Source organism: Silene latifolia, chromosome 1 (assembly GCF_048544455.1).
Source record: "Silene latifolia isolate original U9 population chromosome 1, ASM4854445v1, whole genome shotgun sequence".
Lineage (NCBI taxonomy): Eukaryota > Viridiplantae > Streptophyta > Magnoliopsida > Caryophyllales > Caryophyllaceae > Silene > Silene latifolia.
This window is the reverse complement of record NC_133526.1, coordinates 67,985,483-68,008,613: the sequence shown is the minus strand read 5'-3', so window position 1 is coordinate 68,008,613 and position 23,131 is coordinate 67,985,483. Positions and strand designations below refer to the sequence as shown.

Here is a 23,131-nt window from a genome sequence, read left to right as displayed (position 1 = left end):
TCACTTCTGTGAACAGGAGTGTATCATGCAGCTGTTTGATATACGTGAACCAGGTTCACAGTCTAATGCCATCAATGATCGGCTGTACCTAATTTGGGATACCTTCATCCAAGACTGTGATAAAACTTTCAACCTGAATGCTGAGTTTATCTTCATACCCGCCAACATTGGTGGGCACTTTGCATGCGTATGTATAAATTTCGGAGCGCAAATGGTCGATCTCCTTGACTACCAACCTCATCCCAACTGGGAGCAGTCTGAAATGTGCAAAGTTAGTCGTCTAGTTGTAAGTCTGATGCCAATAAATCACTTTCGAATAGGATGAACAATATATTGTTTATTTAATTTTACGTGCTTTCATGGCAGGCATCAGCTATTAGCGATTATTTGGATGCCAGAACCGTCGACAGGGGATACCAGATTACTAGCTTTGAGCATCGACAAATCCCGTTCAGGCGCCAAATACCCCTTCCTAACATAACAGAATCAGGGATATTCTGTATGATGTATATGCTGATGTACGAGGGTCAACCTTTTGAGCATCCAGACTTGGAGAGGAAGAGGAATCGACGGTACTTGGTAGTCGAGTTGATGGCGACCCTTGTACTAGCTGACATAAACATCAACAAAGACATTTTCATGGTGAAGTTGGATGAGTTTATAGCTGAAAAAGATGAATTATGGGGGAAGTTACAAAAGAAGCGCAAAATGAAGAATGTTTTGGCGAAAAAGTAAACCATTTGTGGACATATTGTTTTGTTTTTTTGGTTGTTCTTGACTATTCGTATTTTGGTTGGCAATGTTAAAACTAATGTCTGTAATGCTATCGGTTTTTTGTGGACATGTCAGGCAGTTGTTATGATAATTTTCAATCAATTGAATTGAATTTTAGTTTCATTCAGATGAAAGTGTTATTTACAGCGTTAATTGGGATATTCAAAGTGTAAATGTGACGTTATTTTAAAGTGTAAATGTGTCATTCAGATGAAAGTGCTTTTGAAAGTGTAAATGTGATGAGATGGGAAGTGTAACTGTTAACACACTGAAAGTGTAAATGTTAACACACTAAAATTGAATTTTAGTTTCATTCAGAGATGAAGGTGTTATTGAAAGCGTAAATTGGGATAGTCAAAATGTAAATGTGACGATATTCAAAGTGTAAATGTGTCATTCACATGGAAGTACTTTTGAAAGTGTAAATATGATGAGATGGGAAGTGTAAATGTTAACACACTGAAAGTGTAAATGTGTCATACACCGAAAGTGTAAATGTGAAATACACTGAAAGTGTAAATGTGTCAATGTGATCACATTTACACTTCCTATTTAATCACATTTACACTTTCTATTTTAATCATATTTACACTATCCATATCATCACATTTACACTTTCTATTTAATCACATTTACAATTTACACTATCCATATCATCACAGTTTACACTGAAAATTTTATTGAATCTGTAAGGTAGGGTTAGATTTGATTTAATCATAAGTGTAACTGTTACTTGAAATAACATTGTCAATGCAAATAAGTTCAAGTAACAGAATGTTTGGTAATCTAATAAAACAGAGACATTTTGGTCTTATGAAAGTGTAACTCTGACGCTTTGACTGGGTAACTTTTTTTACTCAAAGTTACACCAACTGCAGTTCAAAGTGACGCTGCCATGAGACCAATTCCTAATCCCTCGTTCCAGTTATAGCACATCAAAGTTTAAAGTTACACATTCAAAATACAAAAGCTACATTATCAGTGCTATGACGTCTATTCTTGTTCTGATTCCAGCTCTTCCTCCTCCTCTCCTTCATCCTCTTCTGGGTCAGACGACCCCTCGCACAATGGTGTGTGTGCTGAAAAGGGGTTAGGGCAGTTTCTCTTGTCGTGATTTGTCATTCTCTTGCAATTCTTACACTTGCGTTTGGGTTTTCTAGCCAAGGCCAATGCTTTTGTTTTGGCTGACAACATTCTTTTTCCGCTACCCTTGTTTTTCGAATTCTTAGGTGGCAATATCATCACTACCTCACTGACCGTACAATTCAGAGTTTTCTCCATTTGTTGAGTTTTATTCAACACTTCCCCTAACGGTGATAGCGTGTCCTTAAATCCCCTAATTATAGCGGAAAAGCTTTCAACATCTGTCATACCTTTGCCTCGAAGGAGCCCTACAGCCTGATGAACCTCCGACGACATTATTGAGATTGCAATTTGTTTTTCATCGATGATTTCCATGTTGTCTGTCCCTTCAGCATTACAATTGAACATCCTTAATTGGAGATACTCTTTCGTCCATCTATTTACAACATAATCGTCTGGTATAGTCTTCATCCCATTTGGTGAGAAAATCCATATTATATGGCGGCATAGGATGCCGGTTCTTTCAAACATCGTACAACTGCAGCTTGTTTTACGTGTACCTGGGTCATCAGTTAAGGGTATCGTGTAAGTGTGAATGTTACAAACAGTGTAAATGATTATATGGAAATTTAAATGTGATTAAATAGAAAGTGTAAATTTCATATTATGGAAAGTGTAAATGTCATATTATGGAAAGTGTAAATGTTATGACATGGAAAGTGTAAATGTTATGATATGGAAAGTGTAAATGTTATGATATGGAAAGTGTAAATGTGATGATATTGATAGTGTAAATGTTATCATATGAAAAGTGTAAATTAAATTACCTGGACTGTAAGCAACTTCAAAATTCTTTCCCCTGGATGAATCTTTGACAGTAGTTACCTCTAGCTTGCCTCTCTCAGTGAAACCCCCGGTTCTACATGTATCAATTGAGTATATGGCCTCTTCCTTGAAGGTGTAGAAATCTGAATAGGTGTACACCTTTGCAGCATGACTCTTTAACGCCAGATGTGTTGACGTCTTTGCGGACGAGTGCTTGATATGACTCATATTTGAGCATATTTAGTCCCCGAATTAGCCTCGTTCCTATCCTTTTTAGTGCATAATTGGGTCATTTACTATCTTTAGTTTCCCGTTTTGCATATTCTTTGAGGTTTTGTTCCCTTGGTAGGAAAGGAGTGCAAACCTTGCATTTTCATGGCAAAATGGAGCTAAATTGATCGAATTCAATGACAAAGCATCAAAGGGAAGATGATACTAGAAGGCCTATGTAGATAATAAAGTAGATTGGGCAATGATGAAAGGATCCTTGCATCCCCAACAAGATCCCCAAGGATTGTTGAGGAAAGAAGAAAAGAGAAGTGCTGACCCAGTATCCGAGCGTCTCCCTTGCCCAGGACGAGCGTCTCCCTGCTCAGAATCCGAGCGTCCCGATGCCAAGACGCTCGTCTTGAGGCCTACAAATCCGAGCGTCTCTCCTCTGATCCGCTCGGATTCCCTTGCAGAACCCACCGTGCCTACTGCCTAGACGCTCGGGACGAGCAGATTTCCTGAAGACTACCAAAACGGAGATGAGCATCTCCTTGGAGAGGAGCACTTCCTCAACTTTTCTTAAGGGTCTTAATAGTCATTTAAGCCCTTAGTAACCCTAATCTCTAGTATAAATACCCCATTGTACTACCTAGATTAGCATGTCATCTTAATCTTATCTTAATCATGTCTTAATACTCTCTTAATCTTGTAATCAATTCTTAATTTAGCATTAATACAAATCTCATTTCTTAATCGTTCCTTAATTTCTCTATTTTTCATCATTTATTTTGGGCAATTAGAAGATTATTTGGGTTTATTTGGAAGATTGACAACCTTTCATCAATCATCAAGTACTTCTATTATTCTTTGCTTTATTATTTGGAATCATCTCTATAGGTATAATTCTCTCTTAATCCTTTTTAATTATTGTTAATCATCTTCATTTGTTCATCATGTTTTGCCTTGCTAGTATGATTGACAACCTTGTTAGCATGTTAAACTTGATAATGAGTGAGTAGTTTCCTTAACTAGGGTTAATGGAAAATTAGGGGAAATCAACATGGGGATTGATTCATGCTTAATCTAATATGTTTTCATAATTAATTTGCTTGCTTGTTGTGATTCCAACTTATGCACATGTTATGTTTGATGAAATGCGAGCCTATGAATCCTTGCATTTAATACCCATCACCTATCTTTTCAATGAGACTTGTAAGACATAAACCATCTCGAGTCTCATTAGACCATGCATATAGTTGGATAGGGAGGATTAAGTCGACTTGTAGGTGTTGTACAATCTAATCGATTCGGCTCCGGGACCCAAACCTTCTTAGGGATTGTAAGACATAAACCAACTCGATCCCATCACAACAATAATTGCTTGCATCTAGTAGAGAACATGTTTGTATGATCAAATCCCATGAATCCCCTATGAACCCATAACACCCTAGTGCTTTTAATCAATTGTTTACATCTCATTTTAATCATCTTTCTTATTTTCATTTCTTTGCTTTTATATTGTTGATTAGTCTAGTTGATCTCCTACCTCAACCCAAATTGTGACACCCTTAGACACAACCATTTGCAATCGAAAATCCTACATCAATACCCGTCCCTTGGGATCCGACCTTTACTTACCTCTTTACTAAGAGTAGAGTAGTTTGTGAAGTTATAAATATTGTTTTGGTCTAGGTAACTTTTGACGACGAGTAACAAAGCCGATATCCGACCAAAAATGGCGCCGTTGTCAGGGACGGTGTTAACTTGATTTGTTTTTCTTTGATTATTTTTAGTTGTGTCTTTCTTTACCTTGGGGAAGCCAAACTCCTCAAGGTTTGTTCTAATTGTTTTCGAGGAGTTTGATATTTTGCATGTCTAGGATATCACAAGGTAACTTGTTACCCATTTATCTTGAAATTGAAAGAACTTTGACCAATAATAGAAGGCTTGCTAGGAATACTTTGAGAGGTATTGGTGAAATTGTGGACATTAAACCAAACAATATTGAGTTCATCAACCCTTTTGCAAGAGAAGGAGAAGATAACCCAACACAAAATCAACCACAAAATCAACCCACAATGCCTAAATTTTCATCACATTCCGTACCAACCGAGGAGAACCTACCAAATGGTACTCCTACACCACAACACTTAACCGGTAATTTCATTGCAAAATCCGCATTTATACAATTGGTTGAGAGAAGTCAATTTGGGGGGATGCCTAGTGAAGACCCTCATTCTCATATGGAGACTTTTTGTGACTATTGTGAACCGGAGTTACTCAAGACCAAATTCGATGGGTCTTATTTCCTTTTTCTTTGATTGGTTCCGCGAAACAATGGTTGAAGAGCCTAGATAAGGCCACTCTTGGTATTGACTCTTGGAAAAAATTGGCACTTGCTTTCTACAAGAAATTCTATCCTCCGGAGAAGACTAACATGTTGAGAGCCCAAATCACCGGGTTCAAACAAAGGGACGAGGAATCTTTATATGAAGCATGGGAGAGATTCAAGGATACTTGTCGATCTTGTCCACATCATGGACTTAGCGAGTGGTTTCTTGTACAACAATTTTGGAATGGTCTATATGAAGACTCCCGAAACATTCTCAATATGGGATCAAATAATATGTTTACCGAAGTTGATGACAATCAAACATGGAACAAGATTGAAGAAATGGCGGTCCATAACTCACAATATAGTAGACCTCGGAAGGCTGCTAGAGGAGGAAAGCATGAGGTGGACTCTATTACTCAATTGGGTGCTCAACTTAGTGCTCATATTGACACCATTAATTTGAAGTTTGAGAAGGCCATGGCTAAACTTGAAGAGGCCTCCAAATCACCCAAGCAACATGTTAATGTTATGGTAGCATCTTCATCAATTCCAAGTGGAGTATGTGAGAGTTGTGGAACTTTGGGACATGACCAAAGTGAATGTAGGGGAACAAGTGAATGGTTTCCAAGCATACAAGAGTAGTACCCCTTATTCCAATTATTACAATGAAAACACCAAATTCCATCCCAACCTCTCATACAAAAGCCAAAATGTTCAAAACCCTCAAACAACATACACCCCACCTCCAATGAGAAACCAAGCTCAAAGACCCTTTTACAATCAAAACCAAAGTTATCAAAATCAACCTCCATACAATCAAACAAATGACCAAGGTATTGATGTTCAAAAAGCGGTCCTCCAAATGCAAAAGAACCAACAAGAATTTTTCACTCAAATGCAAAAAGATAGCCAAGCAAAAGACATCACCATTAACAACATACTAGATCACACAAAGATGTTGGAGACCCAAATGTCTCAATTAGCATCTTCAAGTTCACAAAGACAAAAGGGGCAATTGCCACCTCAAGGTAATCCCCCAACACAAGAGTCGGTGAGTGCCATCCATTTAAGGAGTGGTACAAGGTATGAAGGGCCGAAGAGGCCCGTTGATAAAGATGTTGTGAATGCTAGTGACAAGGAAAGAGTTGTTTAAGACTCTAAGAAAGAAGAAGAACCCACCACCATTCAAGAAGTTTCAAAGGAGAATGAAGAGAAGGCTAAGGAGAAAGAGCCTTGTTATTCGGCTTCCATTTCTAAGTCGTCAAGCTAAGCCTAAGTTTGATGAACAACTTGGGAAGTTTATGAAGATTGTGAAGAACTTAGAAGTCTCAATTCCATTTACGGAATTAATCAATCATGTTCCAGCCTATGCAAAATACATGAAAGATATTCTTACGAAGAAGAAATCCATCCGGAAACTTGAGACTATTGCTTTCACTAAGGTGAGTAGTGCCATCCTACAAGGAAGTTCACCTCCAAAACTAAAGGATCCGGGAAGTTTCTCTATTCCATGCACCATTTGCGACACCACAATCAACAAAGCTCTATGTGACCTTGGGGCAAGTGTGAGTGTCATGCCATATTCGGTGTGCAAAAGGTTAGGAATGGGAGAGCTTAAGTGCACTAATATCACACTTCAAATGGCAGATCGATCAACGAAGACACCTTTAGGGGTATGGGAAGATGTGCCGGTAAGAATTGGCAAGTTCTTCAGTGCTTATCACTGTTGTCAAGCTGCTTTTGTGTGTGTCTTTGTTGGTCCATAGCGCTCTCAAAACGCATCCAAAACTCAACCAATGTTCCTGACTTATGCTCAAACCTCTTAAAAAAGCTATTTTCGCTCTCTCATATTTGAGTCGTCCTCATAACAGATGCCATCTTCAAGTCTCTGCAATACGCCATCACCCACTGTCCCCTTATAGCATACGTATCCGCAAACCAATCATTGGCACCAAGACCATGCTCTTCAACAATTTGCTCCCAGATAGCATCAAATTCTGCTGCTTCAATCTCATCATCCCATATAATTTTATTAAGTTTACACATGAAGTCATTATAATTACTCCTAGAGACACCAAACTTACTGGCCATTTTGTTCATTATATGCCACATACAAAACCGATGGCGCGCTGTCTTGAAAACAAGAGGGACATATTTGATAATACCCGGGTCCTGATCTGTAATTATGTACTCGGGTTTCTTACCCCCCATTACTTGTAAAAACCGGCTGAAAACCCAATTAAATGACTCATAATCTTCCCTTGCAATTAGAGCCCCACAGAACGTCACTGATCGTTTATGGTGATCCACACCGGTGAAAGGTGTGAAAACCATAGAATAAGTATTTGTGGAGTAAGTTGGGTCGAATGACACCGCATCACCAAATATCTTGTAGTTCTCTCGGGCAGTACCGTCCGCCCATATAGCCCTACATAGGCTGCCATCATCGTCAAGATCGTAGTCAAAGTAGAAACCTATTCTTGTTTCAGTCATTTCCTTAAAATGGTCTACGAACAACTGACCATCACGTTCGTGAATGAAACATTTAACATCCCTATGGAAGTTCTTAAAATCATTTAAGCTTGCTCCAATGTTTTCTAATCCATTCACCTGTTCTTTGCAGGTTTTGTAGGTTTTTGTTGCTCCTATCTTCAGCTGTCAATTAATAACAGATATGTTATATATAACGTGAATGGATTTATTGAATTAGTATTGACCCTCGTGGAATCAGTCAATTTCTGTTATGTTGCGCGACAATTTCTGGAACTCTCTGTCCTTCAGTGAGATAAGCTCGTGATTGTGACCCTCGTGGAATCGATCAATTAATAGAAGACCATTCTTCATATATAGTCTTATCCTGGCTTTACACCCCACTCTAGTGACTTTGAATATCCTCTGTAAATTCTCTCCAACTAGTCCGTCACTCTGATCTTTAGTCGGCGCCTTGTGAGCGAAACCTTCTCGATTGCAAATGACAAGCTTTGACTTGATCTCTCCGCCACGCCACTTTTTCGTTTGTACCTACGCACATCAAACCAACAAGAAATGGCGTATATCTTATAAAATGTTACCGCGTCCTCAATCCCCCCAAACTCCTGCCCGATGTACGGTGTAAACCTCTTTGCAACCTCCCTGCACAATTCCTGCCTGTCAGGCTGCACTCCATTTTTGTTAAGTGAATCTGTAAATAGGACTAGTTAATACAGTTCACAGAGTGTAAATGTAAAAACCGAATTGTAAATGTAACAGATATGAAGTGTAAGTGTAAATGTCATCAGATATGAAGTGTAAGTGTGAATGTTTTAAACAATCCATTAATCTTAGAGTGTAAATTTAAAGCGAAGCAAAGTGTAAATGTAATGGGAATCAAAGTGTAAATGTCCAAATTGTCCCAATGTGTAAGTGTAAATGTAAACGTCCAAAAGTGTAAATGTAAATGTGATCAGAAATGTAGTGTAAATGTGATGTTGTAAAAGTGGAAATGAGCAATATCAGTGTAAATGTCAATAGATGTGAAGTGTAAATAAGCAATTATCAATTTTTTAAATACCTCTTTAACAATGTAAGTGTAAATGATGTCACTTTTGAATTTTGATTGTGATGGCCTTTAATTTGCATAGTCTAATACGTACAATTTTGATCTTGAAAAATCGAAGCAAAGCAAAGTGTAAATGTAAGTGCAAATGTAAAGGGAATCAAAGTGTAAATGTCCAAACTGTCCCAAAGTGTAAGTGTAAATATAAACATCCAAAAGTGTAAGTGTAAATGTCATCAGAAATGTAGTGTAAGTGTGATGTTGTAAAAGTGTAAATGTAAATGTGAACGTCCAAAAGTGTAAGTGTAAATGTCATCAGAAATGTAATGTAAATGTTATGTTGTAAAAGTGTAAATGAGCAATATCCGTGTAAATGTCAATAGATGTGAAGTGTAAATGAGCAATTATCAGTTTTTTAAATACCTCATTAAAAATGTAAGTGAAAATGATGTCACATTTGAATTTTGATTGTGATGGCCTTTAATTTGCATAGTCTAATATGTACAATTTTGATCTTGTGTAGATACCCATATCTGTCGATATTGGCATTTATAGAAATCCTGTCAAAACACTTGATGATGATGGGACGACATGTATTCACTAGTTGGCATTGTCATTATTCGGAGTTCGTTTTACGATGTAGAATGGGCATCGTCGATGAAGCGTTTTATTGATGATATTTAATTTAAACGTTTTAATTCTTATTTAATTTAAACGATGTTTAAATTAAGAGTTTTAATTCATTTTATTTATTTAATTTGAATTTATTTTCTTAAGTTTGTTTTATTGAAAATAAAATAAATATTTGGGTTGAAAAATAATTTTATGAGTGTATTTGATTTGAAAAATCATTTATTTTAATGTCGTATTTGATTTGAAAAATCGATTTCCGAAGTTGAAAACTCGTTTAATCACACGATTTGTGAGCTCGTTTTATACTTGATTTGGGCTCGATTTTTGACGCAATTTCGACCCAATCTCTTCCCCTCATAGCCCGGTGTTCGAACCTCCATAAACCCACCCAAGTCCTCTCCTAAACCTAGCTCTAAACCACGACCAAAACAGCTCAAACACCACCCGCGCTGCTCTGTTTTGGACAGCACCAAACCCGACTTTCCAACCCCCAAACCCGCTCCAAACGATTAGAAAACCTGTGCCCATCAACGCCCTACCATACCCTAGTATCCCTAACATATTACCATGCCTTTCCCACCAAGAAAAACCCTCATACAAACCCTAACAAACCCCCCAAAGAGCTGCTAGACAACAGCTATGCAAACGAAGACCCGTATGCTTCCCCCTCTTAAACCCTACTCTAACTCCTTATAAATACCTCCCCTCTACCATAAATCCATTTCTCTAAGCTCTCCACATATCTTACTGCCATTAACAAGCCTCAACCTCCATAAACGAACCCTAGTTGCCTTTCAAAACCCTCGACAAAACCGACATACAAAACTGAGAATCAGTTTGTGTGTCCTCTTTTCAACCTTTCGTTCAACCATCAAACCTCCATTAAAACTCGAGTTTCTTACTCCTAATTAACCATAAAACATCCATATACATCTTCGACAAAGATTCACGAGCCAAATTGACCTTGAGAGCACACGAATCCCCTCGGAAAACAGAGTGTCATACACTCTGTTTTCGCGGCTTTTCCTGTCGGTCCAGTTCTGTTTGTGCTCGTTTTTAGTGACCAATACCTCAGAATGAGCTTGTTTTTTTTTTATGATATCTGTTATACACTCTTTCTAGTTTTCAAAACATCTTTCAAATCTAATTTTCATTGAGAAACGAGTGAGAAATTGCAGTTTGAAAATTGTTGTCCAGGTTTACTAAAAAACGTGTTGTTGCTTTGTTGCTTCGTCAACGACGGCCCCTCGAGATAAAATCTACGATCGATTACAGCCCAAGAAGGTGTCAACGATACATTCAGGTTGAGGGTGCATAAAAATCTCTCCTTTCTCCCTTTTAATTCCGTCTTTTAATCATGTTTATTACATCGTATTATTATCGTATAAATTGTTATGAAATAATTAGTATAGATACGAGTATGAGTTAAAGTGCTAATTTGAATACCCGCATTGACTTGAGTTGGGGAAACAAAGCCGCTAGATTGGTTGGTCGTTTACCCTTCTCATTTACATATCCTCGTATTCAAATTCGGACAGAACTAAAACAACTAATTTGTTTTAATAAACGATGTTAATTGTATCTTGTTGTCCTTAAATGAAGGAGAACGGGATTAGTAGTATGGATGTGCCGATGGATGGCCTTTGTATGTTGGATTTGTCTTCTGTTAGGATAAGAATTATTCTATGTTTATCGCATGACGAATTTATCATGTTTGATTGATTTAATTGATTTAATCTTGTTTAAATTAGTCTGATTTGAGCATGATGATTGAATTTATGAACTACACTTGTCTTAATTTGGTAAAGTTTATGTCTTTGATTATTAAAGCATGTTAATTTGATTATCTTATTATTTTTATTTAATTAATTCACATGTTTGTTAATCTATCTTACTCTAAAGAGTAAGAATATCTCTTTCCTTCCTCTTTTTTTTTTTGTTTCTTGCTAGAATAGCTAAATGAACTTCATATGCTAAAATAACTTGACGAGTTAAATGCATTAAATCGACGTAGAATAAAATTCACATGTTAAGGTTTAAAACAATGATTGCATATTCGCATGAGATACATATCCAAAATAGCCATCGTTTTATTTAGTAGAGACCGTTATAGTTACGGGCGGGGTTGGGTGTTAATTAATGAAATTAAAATAGACTTCCCAACACGTAATCTCACAAGAACTTAAAATCTCTACAATTTGGTTTCTAAATTCCATTTAAAAATTTAGTGGCGACTCTTTCAAAATCAAAAGTGTTTAATATGAAATAATAAACATAAGGTGGATGTAAATTCCCTTGTCCACAATTTGGCGACGACTATTAGAAATATCTATCACATGCATTTTTTTTATGTTAATCATGCATAAACCTCTTGAGACTTTAGGATTCGGACCATCCTCCTTGAGAGCTTTATTTTAAGCTCGAGATAAGGGGATGACGTCAACTGTGTCTGATTTAAATATCAAAGGTGCTTCCATTCGATTATCAAGTGCCATACCATATAGCAACGTGCGTATGGGGGAGACCACTCCTTTAATCTCGTGGGATCACTGGCACGGACCTTCTTTTAGAAGATCGACCGAGACTTAGAAGAGTCTAGGCTCATGCATAGCATCCATAATATGTTAATGACTAAGTGCTACTTGTCTTCCCAAGTCTGTTTTCAAAACCAAGTCCTTTTTCAAAACCTATCCTTGGATCAATGTTTTCGAAACAAACGGTTTGCCCACCCCTTATTTTCGAAATTTTTGGACCTAGTTAGGTCTAAATCTTTAAACCTCTTTTTCAATCCCGAACTTTTGAACCTACCTCTTTTGAAAAAAGAATCATTTCCAAGTCGAAGTGCTACCGAATTAGGATTAGAATTTTGACCAAATCAAGCCTTTTATAAAACGGCATGCTGCCCATTTTAAAAGCTTATTTCGATTCAATCCTTTCCAATTTCAAAATCCAATAAACCATAATCCAAACATAACCCAAACCTAGAATAGAGTTTGAGTCAGTTGGGTCAAGTCCAGTCTAGTTGCTCTAGGTTAAGCCATGTTTGGTTTTATCTAGGGTTCAAGTGAACCAAGCTTGTCTAGGCTAGAACACAACCCTAGTGGGTTACCTAAGTCACCTCTTAGGTCCAAGTCAAGTAGGTCGACCACTTGGTCAAAGTTTAAGCCGCAAAAACACCCCATTTAAGACATTATGGGGCGTCCCCCCTTTCCAAACCAATGGGTAATGTCTTGTTTTGATCACGGTTTAGTCACACCAACTCTACGTCAAGTCTATGCTAAGTCTGTATCAAGTCTATGTCTAGTCCAGTCTAAGTCCAAGTCTAAGTCAGTTGAGTCAGGTTTTAGTCCTAGTTAGGTCTAGAACCCCTCTCATACACCTTAACCTTACACAAGTGAGTCACTTAACTCATTTCCCAGGTCTAAGTCTGTCTTTGAGTCAGGTCTGAGTCAAAGGTCGAGTCTGTGAGTCGAGTCCTTTTTGTGCAGGGATTTGATTCACATTTTTTATTAGTTCGGGGTTTCTTTGTAGAAAGGCCGCCCCAGACCAGAAAAATGTCAACGGAAGCACTATTGGCTAGGATGAACGACACTTTTGAGCTGCTTACAGCTCGCTTGGCTGCAGTTGAGACTAAGGTAGGTGGGGAGACCCCTGTAACCACCACCCCGGAAATGTCTGAGCTTGGAAGGCGATTCAAGCTTGTGGAGGACCAACTGAAGCTCTCTCAAGGGGAGAGCATCCCCTACGAGAATGCTAGGGCTTATGCCCCAATCCAGGAGGAGCTTCCTAAGAACTTTGTGCTCATAGATATCCCTAAATTCAAGGGAACTGAAAATCCTCTACAACACATTAGGTCTTATAAGGAGCACCTTGCTCTGAAGAGTGTGCCTGCGAGCATGCTAACTGCTATCTTTGCCCAATCCTTGGAGGAACATCCAAGGGTATGGTTTTACAACCTAGATCTAAAGAATTACCCCATATTCGAAGATCTAACTACTGAGTTCTGTAGGCATTATGCTGACAATGCCGAAATCTAGACAACAATGAGGACTCTCGAGGTTATGACCCAGAGAGAAAAGGAATGCTTTACTGATTTTCTGGCTCGTTGGCGCGCTGAAAGCGTGAAATTGACCAAGAAACCCGAAGAGGTCGATATGGTTGATAAGTTTGTAAAAAATGCAAACTTGACTTACCGTAATGAGCTAAAATATCAAAACTTTAGCACATTCAAAGACTTTACTCGAATTGGGAGGAAAATCGAAGATGACCTCCGTACGGCGGAGTTTTCTAAATCCAAGGGATACCCTGGGGCTTCCTCCTCTAAATCGAAAGCAACTACTAGTGCCAATCATGTTCAAGCTATTAATTTCCTGGGAGGAACTTCCAAGAAACCACAACGCTCTACTCTAAGAGTGTTTACCGACATTGGGTGTACTTATACGTATGCCCTTGAAAGACTAAAGGCCCAAGGGAAGCTAAACCCAATCGGCCCAACTCCTGAACCACCCTTGGAACAACGACCCAAGTGGTAAAGGCCGGAGGCATACTGTGCCTACCACCAAGGGAAGGGGCACGATATAGAAAAATGTTTCCGCCTCAAGCATGAAATCCAAGATATGATTGAGAATGGAACAATCCCAATACCCAATGTGAAGCCCAATAATGTCACCAATCCATTTGGGGATCATTCAAATGCGGTGTTCGTCGAAGACAGCATCGATGCATCCCACCTAATCCATCCTATATGTCGCCTTAATGGTTTCCTTATGGGGAAACACTTCATTGATTGCTCTAAATATCTCCCAAGCATAGAGAACGAAGTTCGATTTGGGGATTTTGCCATCGACTGTACCCCTTACATCCTCAGAAGTGCCAACAAAATCAATGGCATCTGGGATGATGATGTGGATGATGTGTACCTTGAGAAGGGCGCAGCAATCTCCTATACTCGGGACGAAGTCCAAAAGTAAAGGAAAGAGGCTCTCGAGTCAAATCACTTGACACGAGTTGGCCGCTCATTTCGAGTGGAAAAGGCCACCAATGCTCCAACTGCATAAGCTAAGGAACCTACTGTAGTCGAGGCCCTTAGTGAGGGGATAACCCAAGAGGTCCCTCTCATTAAGCAGCTACAAAAGACTAAGGCCGATGTTTCTATCTGGGAGCTCATTTTGAGTTCATTCGAACATCGACAAGCCCTATTACAAGCACTAATGAGCATGAACGTGTCTCCAGATATTTCTCCAAATGACGTGGTGGCCCATGTTGTCCAAAATCCACCACGACTTGTCAATGCGGTAACCTTTGCTGATGAGGATCTATCCTCTATAGGGCCCAAACACGGCCTAGCTATGTACATTGCTGTGACATGTCTTCAAAAGCATGTCCCTATGAACCTTGTCGATGACGGGTCAGCTGTTAATGTTCTACCACTAAGGACAGCACACGTTTTAGGCCTTGACAAAAAGGACCTCACTCCAACCACTCAATCGGTTCGAGCCTTTGATGAGATGATTCGCAGGGTGACCGGGATTGTCGACCTAATAGTTCAAACTGGGCTCATTGAAAGGAAGGTTAGTTGTCAGGTCATTGATGTGGCCTCATCCTTCAACTTATTACTGGAAAGGCCTTGGATCCATGGAACGAAAGCTGTATCCTCCACTTTGCATAGAAAAATCAAAATCCCTCTCAAAGGAGAAACTATCACCATCGATGCTACCCCTATCGTAGTAACTGGGGGGATCTGGCCTCAGAAGTAACACTCGATACCTCAAATGATGCTTGCGGGTTCGAGGTTATAAACATGATCGACGCTTGTCCTGAATTAGAAAACATGGACTTGTATACTGGAAGTCACGTATGTGAAACCATTCTCAAGACTGGGAAGTACTTTGGTTTCTCTCTATACCCTCGAAAAGGAGGATACCTTGGTACTAAAGGGCGTGATCCCTAAAGGAACGACATTCGGGTTGGGATACAATCCCACTGAATAAGATCTCGAAAAGAAAAGAAGGACGGTTACAGACCGAAAACCATATCCACTAACACTGAATGGATACTTCGTGAAAGCCGGAGAAGCAGAACGTTGTCTCGACTTTCCCGAACCTCTTTTTGACAAAAAGAGTAAGAAGTTGGTCCCTGGAATTGAAATATTCCAAGATTGTCACTATATTCCGGAGGATGTGCTATCCGTGACACCCAGAAAGGCCGAATCTACCCCAGTCAAAGACGGGAATGCCTTAGGTCTCCTTTTTGGGGAAGAGAGAGAAATAAAAAAAACCAAACGAAGAGTTAGTTAGTATGATCCTGGGAAGCGATAAGTTCGATCCCTCTACCCTCATCACTAATGTAGCTCCTAAAGGGACTATATCTGAATGGAGGAAAACTATCAAATGGACTGACAACAGAGGTTTACTCTTCAAGCTGACCACAGGAGAAGGAGAGATGCTTAATCCAGATGATGATTCTGAGTCTGAGTCTGAGTCTGAGTCTGAGTCTGAGTCTGAGTCTGAGTCTGAGTCTGAGTCTGAGTCTGATAAGAGTCTTAGGGTTGAGTCTAAAGAATCGAGTGTTGAAAACACCCCTTCCCCAGTCTTTCCTTTTGATATACCTCCTGTTGGAATATGTGTCCTCCGACAATAATGCGATCACAACTGTCGATCATGATGATCACATGTTTAAATCTCATTTTAAGAATACATGTGGGATGTAATATTTTACAGTCAACTGGTCCACACATATCGGTAATGATTGGCTTACTAGAGTTTGACATTACTGTCGTGCGACGGTGGTGATCAGTTGATCCACTTAGGTCATACCTAAAGGGTGACACTCTTAATTGATTATTTAATTGATCGTATGTCGATACGGGTTAATTAAATTGCTTAAAATTGACGGACGATTTTGTGAGTATAATTGACGTGTCTTATTGTAATTCGATTAAATAAGATACGGTCTAAGTAATCAAATTGTTTTATTACTGAGAGTAAATTATTGTTTACGAAACAATTGAAATTGAATGAATAATTTATTATAAATACAAGACGTTGTAATTTATAATTTGATAAACCGTTTTGGTACAAGTAATTATGAATTACTAGTCGATTTTGTAAATGACATATTTTATGAGTATGTTGATTTTTAATATGTTAAAAATACATTACAATTTCATAAGTCAAGTAACATGTCACATATGTCACAATTGACAAATGACAAAATAAAGTGGACCATCCATTTTATGTTAAAAGTGCCGAAATAAAGGAGGGAGTATAATGTTTAAATTGTGTTAATTGTTTGAGTGGAAAACAAAATAATTACACACCTATTTGTACCCATGAAAGTCTATTTTCTTAGGAAGAAAATGAGCCCATGCATTGGCTCTCCTCCACCCTCCCCACCGGTTTTCAAAGAGGGATAATAGAGGGTTTATTCCTCTATTATTTTTACACTACTTGACAACACAATTTCAAGTGTGATATTCATTCTTTTTACATCTAAAACTTATAGAAATTTTAGAGAGATAATTACTCCTTCTTCCTTCCTCTCTTGGCCGAATAACAAGAGACCAAAATAAATATTTTGGGTCATTTTAGTAAGATTAATATTGTTCTAGATCTAATAATATTAGTCTTTTAAGAGGTTACCTTGGGTATAAACTTTTGGGAGGGATTCTATTTTGGATCCTTTGTTCATCCATTATAAGGAAGCTCAAGAACAAGTGAGAAGGAGAACTCATTTGTGCCCAAAAATCCGAAACTACAATAGTAAGAAGTGACGATTTCTTCTCTACTCTTGTTCAAGTTTGCATGCATAAGATCTAGTTTTAATTTTATGATTAAATTAAAATGTCACATATATGAATATGTTAAGTAATGAAATTAGTGAATCCTAACACCTCTCCTAGCCCTGGTATTCCGGGGCCTGTCCCGAATGCCACCCCCATTCCGCCACTGACCTCTGATCAATTGGACCAAATGTTAGCGCATTTCGCGCAGTTTCAAATTAATAATAAGATGAACCAGTTTGCTTATGACTCGTCTCCTTTACATTGCAATCCCATTTCTGAAAATGTTGGTTTTAATAATGACTTTGAGGATGAGGCCGGGAAGGAACAAGTTGAAGAAGAGGAAGAGGAGATAGTACCGCCTCCGCAATTGGTTAAGGGGTTGAAGGAATACGACCAAAGAAACTCTGTTATCGAAGATACGGAAACTATAAATGTAGGAACCACCTTAGAACCCAGAGAACTCAAAATAGGTACCACTCTAGATCCTACAGAAAAACAAGGGTTCATAGATTGCTGAATGAGTTTAAAGATGTCCTTGCATGGTCTTACAGAGATATGCCAGGAATCGATAGGGAAATTGCAGAACACAAAATCCCAATCAAGCCAGGGTTCAAACCAATCAAACAAAAATTACGTAGAATGCGTACTGAGTGGGTCTTTGAAAGTCAAAGAAGAAATCGATAAACAACTCAAGGCCGGGTTTATTAAAGTATCCGAGTATTCAGATTGGGTAGCCATTGTAGTACCAGTACCTAAGAAGGATGGGAAAGTCCGTGTGCGTGTGGACTTCCGGGATTTGAACAAAGCCAGTCCGAAAGATGACTTTCCATTACCTCACATTGATATCTTGATTGACAATACCGCGAATCATGCCCTACTATCTTTCATGGATGGGTATGCCGGATACAATCAGATAAAGATGGCCGAGGAAGATATACACAAAACCACGTTTATCACGCAATGGGGAACCTATTGTTACACGGTAATGCCGTTTGGGTTGATAAATACTGGGGCAACGTACCAAAGAACTACGAGATTGTTATTGCACGATATGATGCATAAGGAAGTCGAGGTGTATGTCGATGACATGATTGTGAAATCAAAGGAACGTGACGGTCATCCAAAGGCCTTACGAAAATTCCTTGAAAGATTAAGGAAATATAACATGAGGTTGAACCCTCAAAAATGCGCCTTCGAGGTTACTTCCGGGAAGCTCCTGGGTCACATCGTCAGCCACCGTGGTATTGAGATTGATCCTTTGATAATCAATGCCATTATGGAAATGCCTCATCCCAAAAATGAGAAAGAAATTCGAGGTTTCCTGGGTCGAATCCAATATATAAGCCGCTTTGTCTCGAAGTTGACAATGATATGTGAACCGATTTTTAAGAAATTGAAAGTCGGAGAACACGAGATGTGGGATGACGAATGTCAAGCCGTATTTGACAAGATCAAAGAAGTTCTGTCTGCTCCACCCGTGCTTAGTCCACCCATAGCCGGATTGCCATTATCCTTGTATCTAACAGTAACAGATACCGCGATGGGAGCAATGTTGCCCCGAACTATGGAAAAAGAAGAAAGGGCAATTTACTACATCAGTAAGAAGTTCTTAGAATATGAAGCTAAGTACACCACGTTAGAAAAAACATGCCTAGCCCTAGTCTGGGCAACAAAGAAGCTGAGACACTATATGCTGTGTTATAGTGTCAGTATATACTCCAGAATGGATCCAATCAAATACCTGTTTGAAAAGCCAGTATTAAATGGCAGAATGTCGAGATGGACTCTCATGTTAGCTGAATTCGATATTAAGTACGTACCCTTGAAGGCAGTGAAAGGAAGGGCTATCGCCGACTACCTCGCTAACAATCCAATAGAGGAAGACAGTGTTACGGACATGTGGTCTTTCCCAGATGAAAACGTGGTTCATGTCGAAGACGAAGTATGGGATCTTTATTTCGATGGAGCATCGAGTAACATGGGATATGGGGTCGGAATCCTCCTCATTTCACCAAAGGGACAACATGTACCTATATCCATCAAGTTAGATTTCCTCGCCACCAATAATGCTGCTGAGTACGAAGCATACATACTGGGTTTGCGCATGCAGTGCTATCGGTCTAAATATAAAGAAGTTACTGGTACATGGTGACTCATCTTTAGTCATTAACCAAGTAACAGGGTCGTGGAAAATCAAAAGTAATAGTCTGGCACCTTACTAGGCTAAGATAGAGGAATTGGAAAAGTGTTTCGAGGAAATACACTATGTCCATTTACCCAGAGAAGAGAATCAATTCGTCGACGCTCTGTCCAAGTTAGCAGCCTTGGTTAGCATCCCAGATCATATAGACAGCATGCCACTATGTGTCGAACGAAGATCGGCACCATCTTATATAAATGAGATTAATGGCACTAAGGAAGATGAGATCGAACCTTGGTACACATCAATCTTGAAATTCAAAGACACGGGAGAATACCCTGACAACAACGATGCTCGGGGAAAGCGAGCATTACAGATGCTCTCGACCCAGTTCGTCGAGGCTAATGGAGGGCAACTATACAAAAAGACCGCGCAAGGTGTATTATTGTGATGTATTGATCAAAAGACAGCCGACAAAGTCATGGAGGAGGTTCATGACGGGGAATATGGACCCCACATGAATGGTCACATGTTGACTCGTAAGATCATAAGACTTGGTTATTACTGGACCACAATGGAAGCAGATTGCCGACATTATATTCGACATTGCCACAGTTGCCATATATTTGGAAATGTACAACATGTACCACCCTCTATGCTATATACCATGACATCATCTTGGCCTTTTTCAACCTGGGGGATCGACATTATTGAAAAGGTCAACCCTTCTGGGTCAGGAGGACATTGTTTCATTTTGGTGGCAATCGACTACTTCACGAAGTGGGTAGAAGGCAAGTCTTATAAAGTGCTAAAAGCAAAGAAAGTAGCATAGTTCATTCAAAATGAGATCATTTGTCAATATGGGACACCGCACGAACTTATCAGCGATAACGGGACCCATTTCCAAGCTGAAACGGAGGTTATACTCGAAAAGTATAAAATCAAGCACCATAAGTCATCACCATACAGGCCACGAGACAAAAAAATTTGTAGAAGCTGCCAATAAAACACTTACAGCCATTTTGAGGAAAATGTCTGATAACTATAAAGATTGGCCATTGAAGATACCCTTTGCCTTGTGGGAATATAGAACTTCAATCAGAACAGCCACGGGGGCAACCCCGTACTTCTTGGTTTATGGGATGAAGGTGTTGGGGCTGGTGTCCTCCACAGTTAGTGCAATGACATATAAATCTCTAAAAGGATTAAAGGGTATACTTTTGTATCATTATCAGTTGGTCCACGTTTATCAATAACGGTTGGCTTGCTAGATAAGTTTGACGTTATTGTCATACAGATGGCGGTGATCAACTGGTCCCTAAAAGTCACACCTATAGGATACGTTTGAGAGATGTGACGGTATGAAAATACAGTCATGTTGATGCCCCAATTTGCCAAGCGGTTAATCAGAGTTATTGACTAATAATTAGTCAAACGCGATGTTGAGATATTTATTTAATACGGATTAAATAATACTGGCTAAGGTGAATTAAGCGGTTAATTCGTAAATTGAATATAAACGGTTATATTTAATTAATGTATATTGAATTAATTAATTATACAATATTGTCAATGTCGGACAAGTATTAATATGTCGACTGTTTCATGTTACTAGTCGATATTTTAATATCCGACATAGGATGACGATTTATAATTAAAACCCGTCATATACATTTTAGCAAAACGAGTCGGACCACGAGTTAAATAAGGAGAAAGTGGAAAGCCCACTCCCCCCTTGAGCTCACGGTTTGGCCGAGAATAACAAAAGGAGAGTCCCTCTCTCCTTTTGACCTAATCATTTTCATTTGCAAGAAAATTAGGGTTTTGGAGCATTCTTCTCTAAAATTCTAGATCTCACATCAAAAACTCACAAAAAAAAACTCTCTCAATATTGCAAGGCAATTAGAGAGCAATTTCTAGCACAAGGGGCATAGTCTCAGACGATCTTGGGTGCAACGATTAGGAGGAAATCTACGTTGATTTCTGTTCTTAGGCCGAAATTCACAGGACCCGAGGTTGATTCTTATTCTTTTATCGTTTCTCTTGTTTTTCGTTTATGACAATTAATCACATGATAAATTACGTTATAGTCCTTAATTTTAAGGGGTTTTATACGGATATTACCCTACAAGTGGTATCAGAGCGAGGCCACGTATATTTTTCATCGTGATTTTCATAAAACGATTTGAATCGATAATTTTTTTTGCCTTGGAAACCGTGATATGTTGTTCACGGCTGTTTTTTTTTTGAAAACCGTGACATCAGTCGATCATGGACTGTATTGTCTCGATCGATTGGTTTCGTTTTCGTTTTGTTTTTGCATATTGTTATTATAATCGGTCTTCATAGCAATATGTTAAGGTTTTATCAATTGTAGATTTAATTTTATGCGATTTAGGTCAAAATTGCAATTGGTTTTATTTTGTCAAATCGATTTCACGAAGGTTTTGGCCGCGCTGAAAAATTGAGCCGCTGAAATTTTTTTTTTTCGTGTTTTATTTTTTTTTGCTCTCGGTCCAGCAGCTATAAAAAAAAAAATTTGGGGTTTTAATTTGTCTTTTGGCCAAAACATGTACATTATACGGATTTTGTGCACTCGCTTGATTGTGAAACGGTTCACACACGTACCATTTAGTTATTTTAAAGCGGTTTAAAGTAACGGATTGTAATGGATTAAAATTAAGTTGATAAAAGCGGTTTTGTCATATAATTCTAAGCGTTAAAAGGTGGTTTGGATAAATTTAACATAATTACAGAATTATGTCACGAATAAATTTTTGTTTTAGTTGATGCATTTTTATTTATCGTTACTTTTGAATGCCATGAATGTTTTTTTATTACGTATTTAATTTTACAAACGGTTGTAACTTAGTGTGGCCTTAGTAGAACGTGTTACCGTATTGATGGAACACGGTCTTGGTTGTATTTTGAGATCTCGCATCTCCGTTTTGGTTTTTCCTTGTAATTACAGTTTTAATTTAGAATGTAAATAGGTTTATTTTTGTAAATTTTAAATTGTAATTTTGAGAAGACCAAAGATGGAGATCGGATGCTCACTCCCGCTGCATGGATCAAGATGGGACATTAAGACAAGCTTCTCGGGTCCAACGGTGGATTCCAAAGTTGTATTATGTTTATCTTGCTAGGATAGGCCACACTAGGACTTTTATTTACGTTTTAATTTTGTTTTATGTTTTTCATCGTAGCGATAGTTTGCATCATATTCCGCCTAAAACCAAACCACCCAATATTTGCATGAAAACTGACTCATATAGAGGTTACGCGTAAATTTTCTATGACATACAGATGTCACACGGAATTAATAAGCCATCACCTAAGTTAATTCATTCACGTAATGCTAGACTTTCGTTCACTTTAAATGAATTAAAACTAAGTTGATGGGATCTTCCTCGTATAACCAAAAATTGAGAATAGTCTTTATAGGTCAAACTCTAATGAATCCCTTCTTCGTCGGTAGGCATAATATGACCCCTTCTACGTCGGGTAAGTTGGAACTGATTGACCTATTTTATCTCAACACTATGGTCACTCGTACGATCCTGTGATTATGGTGGACTACAGATAGGATTTACGGAAATCTATCGACCGAGAGTTCTAACGGTAGAACTAGCCAAACAGTTGGCTTATCAATTTACAGAAATTGAGTCTTGGGATCATTTGTATAATTCTTGAGGTAGATCGATTATACAAGTGCAATGAGTCTACACGTTAAAATGAATTTTAATTAGACTTAAATCACCTCGATGAGTTGCTTATTTCGTTTTGTTTTTCTTTCTTTTTCAGTGTAGAACA

At 38.5% G+C, this 23,131-nt stretch overlaps 2 protein-coding genes and 1 non-coding gene across 3 annotated transcripts; all 3 read right to left on the bottom strand.

The window, feature by feature from the left end:
• Positions 1-1,767: 1,767 nt before the first annotated feature.
• LOC141648460 (protein FAR1-RELATED SEQUENCE 1-like) lies at positions 1,768-2,910 on the bottom strand. Its single transcript, XM_074457135.1, has 2 exons — positions 2,685-2,910; positions 1,768-2,417 (listed from the first exon to the last, which is right to left on the bottom strand). Exons 1-2 carry the CDS (start codon positions 2,908-2,910, stop codon positions 1,768-1,770), a joined length of 876 nt encoding a protein of 291 aa, XP_074313236.1.
• Positions 2,911-5,329: 2,419 nt separating this feature from the next.
• LOC141619627 (small nucleolar RNA R71) lies at positions 5,330-5,436 on the bottom strand. The gene has a single exon (XR_012531767.1). It is a non-coding gene; the product is annotated as a small nucleolar RNA R71 (small nucleolar RNA).
• A 1,636-nt stretch (positions 5,437-7,072) lies between these two features.
• On the bottom strand, positions 7,073-10,149 carry LOC141648449 (protein FAR-RED IMPAIRED RESPONSE 1-like). The gene is made up of 4 exons (XM_074457123.1): positions 10,096-10,149; positions 9,914-9,998; positions 8,185-8,408; positions 7,073-7,882 (listed from the first exon to the last, which is right to left on the bottom strand). Exons 1-4 carry the CDS (start codon positions 10,147-10,149, stop codon positions 7,073-7,075), a joined length of 1,173 nt encoding a protein of 390 aa, XP_074313224.1.
• Positions 10,150-23,131: the final 12,982 nt, after the last annotated feature.

Bases quoted from the DNA above. Each gene is read 5' to 3' on its own strand.
- LOC141648460 (XM_074457135.1), bottom strand. From the start codon at position 2,910: ATGAGTCATATCAAGCACTCGTCCGCAAAGACGTCAACACATCTGGCG. The intron at 2,418-2,684 runs GTAATTTAATTT...CTGATGACCCAG, and splicing joins TGAAGTTGCTTACAGTCCAG to GTACACGTAAAACAAGCTGC.
- LOC141648449 (XM_074457123.1), bottom strand. From the start codon at position 10,149: ATGGCAGTAAGATATGTGGAGAGCTTAGAGAAATGGATTTATGGTAGA. The intron at 9,999-10,095 runs GTATTTATAAGG...GGGGTTTGTTAG, and splicing joins GGATTTATGGTAGAGGGGAG to GGTTTGTATGAGGGTTTTTC. The intron at 7,883-8,184 runs GTTTCGCTCACA...ATTAATTGACAG, and splicing joins TGTCATTTGCAATCGAGAAG to CTGAAGATAGGAGCAACAAA.